Here is a 2,706-nt window from a genome sequence, read left to right as displayed (position 1 = left end):
TAAAAAACAGAAAAGAAAGTATTTTTGGATTTTATGAAGTTTTCTAAAAAGAATTAAAAACTGAAATACAAATATTTTTGTATTTTGTGAAACGAATAACATAAAATAAATTACTGGAAAAGGTAGTGTATAAAAGATACAACCGAAACTTCACCATGAGATATGAGGCGAAATGGACCGAGCGTTCGGGTCATTTTGGTTCCCGAAAAATCTAGACCCGACATAGACCGAGCGTTCAGTGTATTTCGCTTTCCAACTTTTAATGAGGCGAAATCGATTTCGGTACTCACTCAGCTTCCATCATTCCTAAGCCTTGTAAAATTTTGTTAAAGCTTGCTTTAGGCAAGGCTTTTTTAAAAATGTCAGCTAGTTGATCAATGGTTTGAACAAAACAGATTTCGACATTACCATCTTCCACGTGATCCTTGATGAAATGATACCTTAGTGCTATATGTTTCGTTTTTTAGTGTTGCACTGGATTGTGACATATCCTTATTGCGCTTTCAGAGTCACAATACAAATGGATTTTCTTCATGTTCAGGCCATAGTCTCCTATTTGACTGTGTATCCATATGACCTGTGAGGTACAAGATGTTGCGGCTATGTATTCAGCTTCGACTGTAGAAAGAGACACATATGTTTGCTTCTTCGATTTCCAGCTAACGAGTTTGCCATCAAGAAAATGACACCCGCCAGTTGTGCTCTTTCGGTCCAGTCCACATCCACCTAGATCTGCATCACATAATGCTTGAACGAAGAATCTTGATTTCGTAGGGTACCATAAACCAAGAGATGAGGTTCTCGTCAGATATCGGAAATTATTCTTCATAGCCATCATGTGAGATTTGCATGGATTAGCTTGAAACCTGGCACAATAACAGACAGAAAACATTATGTTTGGTCAACTAGCTATTAGATACATTAAAGACCCTATCATTTGGCGATAGAGGGTCATGTCAGCAGCCGGTTTTCCAGAAAATGAGTTAACTTCATTCCAAATTTGGCTAGTAAGGTCTTCGTGTAATCCTCTTGATTAATAAAAAATTCCTTCGGTTCCCTGTCTAATATTCAAGCCAAGGAAAAAGTTAATTGCACCCATTGAACTCATCTCAAACTTAGTCTCCATCAGCTTCCTAAATTCAGCTGTTAAGCCTGGATTCATGGTATCGAAGATGATATCATCGACATAAATTTGGACGATCATAAGGTGGTCACCTTCTTTCTTATGAAAGAAGGTTGGATCAACCAAACCTTGTTTAAACTTAGACATTTTTAGAAATCAAGTAAGTGTTTCATACAAGGCTCTTGGGACTTGCTTTAGACCATAAACTGCCTTGTCTAGAATATAGCAGTGATCTGGAAACTTTTCGTTCATGAAACCAGGTGGTTGCTCTACGTACACCGTCTCTTCTAATTCTCCATTTAAGAATGCACACTTGACATCCATTTGGTATACTTCAAAGTTCTTATGAGCAACATAGGCCAGAAAGATTTGTATTGATTCTAATCTTGCTACCGGAGCGAAGGTCTCTTCATATTCTATTCCTTCTCCCTGATAGTATTCCTTCACAACCAACATTGCTTTGTTACGAATCACATTCCCTTCTTTATCCATCTTGTTTCTGAAAACCCACTTCAATCCAACCACAGACGCATCCTTTGGTGTAGGACTCAGTCTCCATACTTTTTTTCGCTCAAATTCATTGAGTTCGTCTTACATTGCCTGTACCCAATCAGAGTGATCGAGTGCAGTGTTAACAGTCTTTGGTTGAACTTTGGAGACAAACGAATTAAACATGCAAAATTCCACTTAATAGAATAATGTAGTTTTCTTCACTTTCAGTTGAGAACGTGTGAGAACTCTTTCTGAAGATTCACCAATGATTTGGGTTTTTGGATGATCTTTTCTCCATTTGGTGAGGGAGGGTAATTTGGATCATAGGAGGGATCCTGTTCAACATTTACTTCTTCTTCTAATTCTGACTGTGTAACATCATCATCATCATCATCATCATTTGTATTTACATTCTCCCCCTCAAATTATGAAATAGTTTCGGTTTCAGGCTCAGAATTCTCCCCCACGACTGGATGTTCATTGGGTATGGTGGTTGATGGGTTCTCCCCCTTGATATTAGAATTGGAAGATTCACTTAGCTTTTGAGATTTTGTAGATTCTCGAGATCCATTTGAACTTGAAGGTTGGCTCTCCATGATTTTAGCAGCTTCATCAATTACCTTCTTCAGATTATCTACTTTGTTGTCAGCCGCTTTCGCTTCAGAGAGAATAGCAGTGTCTGGTTCATCAAAGAGCTTCATATATTCTTCAAATAAGTTGGAGATGGGAACCGAGACTTGACCTGTTTGAGGAAAGATTTCATCCATTGGTTCTTTGCTTGATGTGATTTTCTTCACATAATTATCATCAAACGACATGTAATAAGTTTCTTCGATTTTATTTAAGCGTTTATTCAGAACCCTATACACTTTTGAAGTAAGTGAATACCCAATAAAGATTCCTTCGTCTACCTTCACATCAAATTTGTTTCATTTCTCTTTAAAATTGAAAATGAAGCATCTCGAACCGAACACATGGAAAAACTTGACGTTAGGCTTGCGGTTGTTTAAAATTTCATAAGGAGTTATTGTGAATCGCTTGTTGAGAAAAGACCGGTTCTGGGTGTAGCAAGCAGCGACAATAGCATCTGC

General features: G+C 37.7%; 1 protein-coding gene across 1 annotated transcript; it reads right to left on the bottom strand.

The window, feature by feature from the left end:
• Positions 1 to 463: 463 nt before the first annotated feature.
• LOC145045119 (secreted RxLR effector protein 161-like) lies at positions 464 to 1,615 on the bottom strand. Its single transcript, XM_078993459.1, has 2 exons — positions 1,437 to 1,615; positions 464 to 866 (listed from the first exon to the last, which is right to left on the bottom strand). Exons 1-2 carry the CDS (start codon positions 1,613 to 1,615, stop codon positions 464 to 466), a joined length of 582 nt encoding a protein of 193 aa, XP_078849585.1.
• Positions 1,616 to 2,706: the final 1,091 nt, after the last annotated feature.

This window comes from Lactuca saligna, chromosome 5 (assembly GCF_052625555.1).
Source record: "Lactuca saligna cultivar CGN05327 chromosome 5, ASM5262555v1, whole genome shotgun sequence".
NCBI classification, from domain to species: domain Eukaryota; kingdom Viridiplantae; phylum Streptophyta; class Magnoliopsida; order Asterales; family Asteraceae; genus Lactuca; species Lactuca saligna.
This window is presented reverse-complemented; position numbering and strand designations above follow the sequence as displayed.

Excerpts from the sequence above, each read along its gene's own strand:
- LOC145045119 (XM_078993459.1), bottom strand. The coding sequence starts at position 1,615 with ATGGATAAAGAAGGGAATGTGATTCGTAACAAAGCAATGTTGGTTGTG. Across the intron at positions 867-1,436 it reads GTATACCAAATGGATGTCAA|GTTTCAAGCTAATCCATGCA; the intron begins GTGTGCATTCTT and ends TTATTGTGCCAG.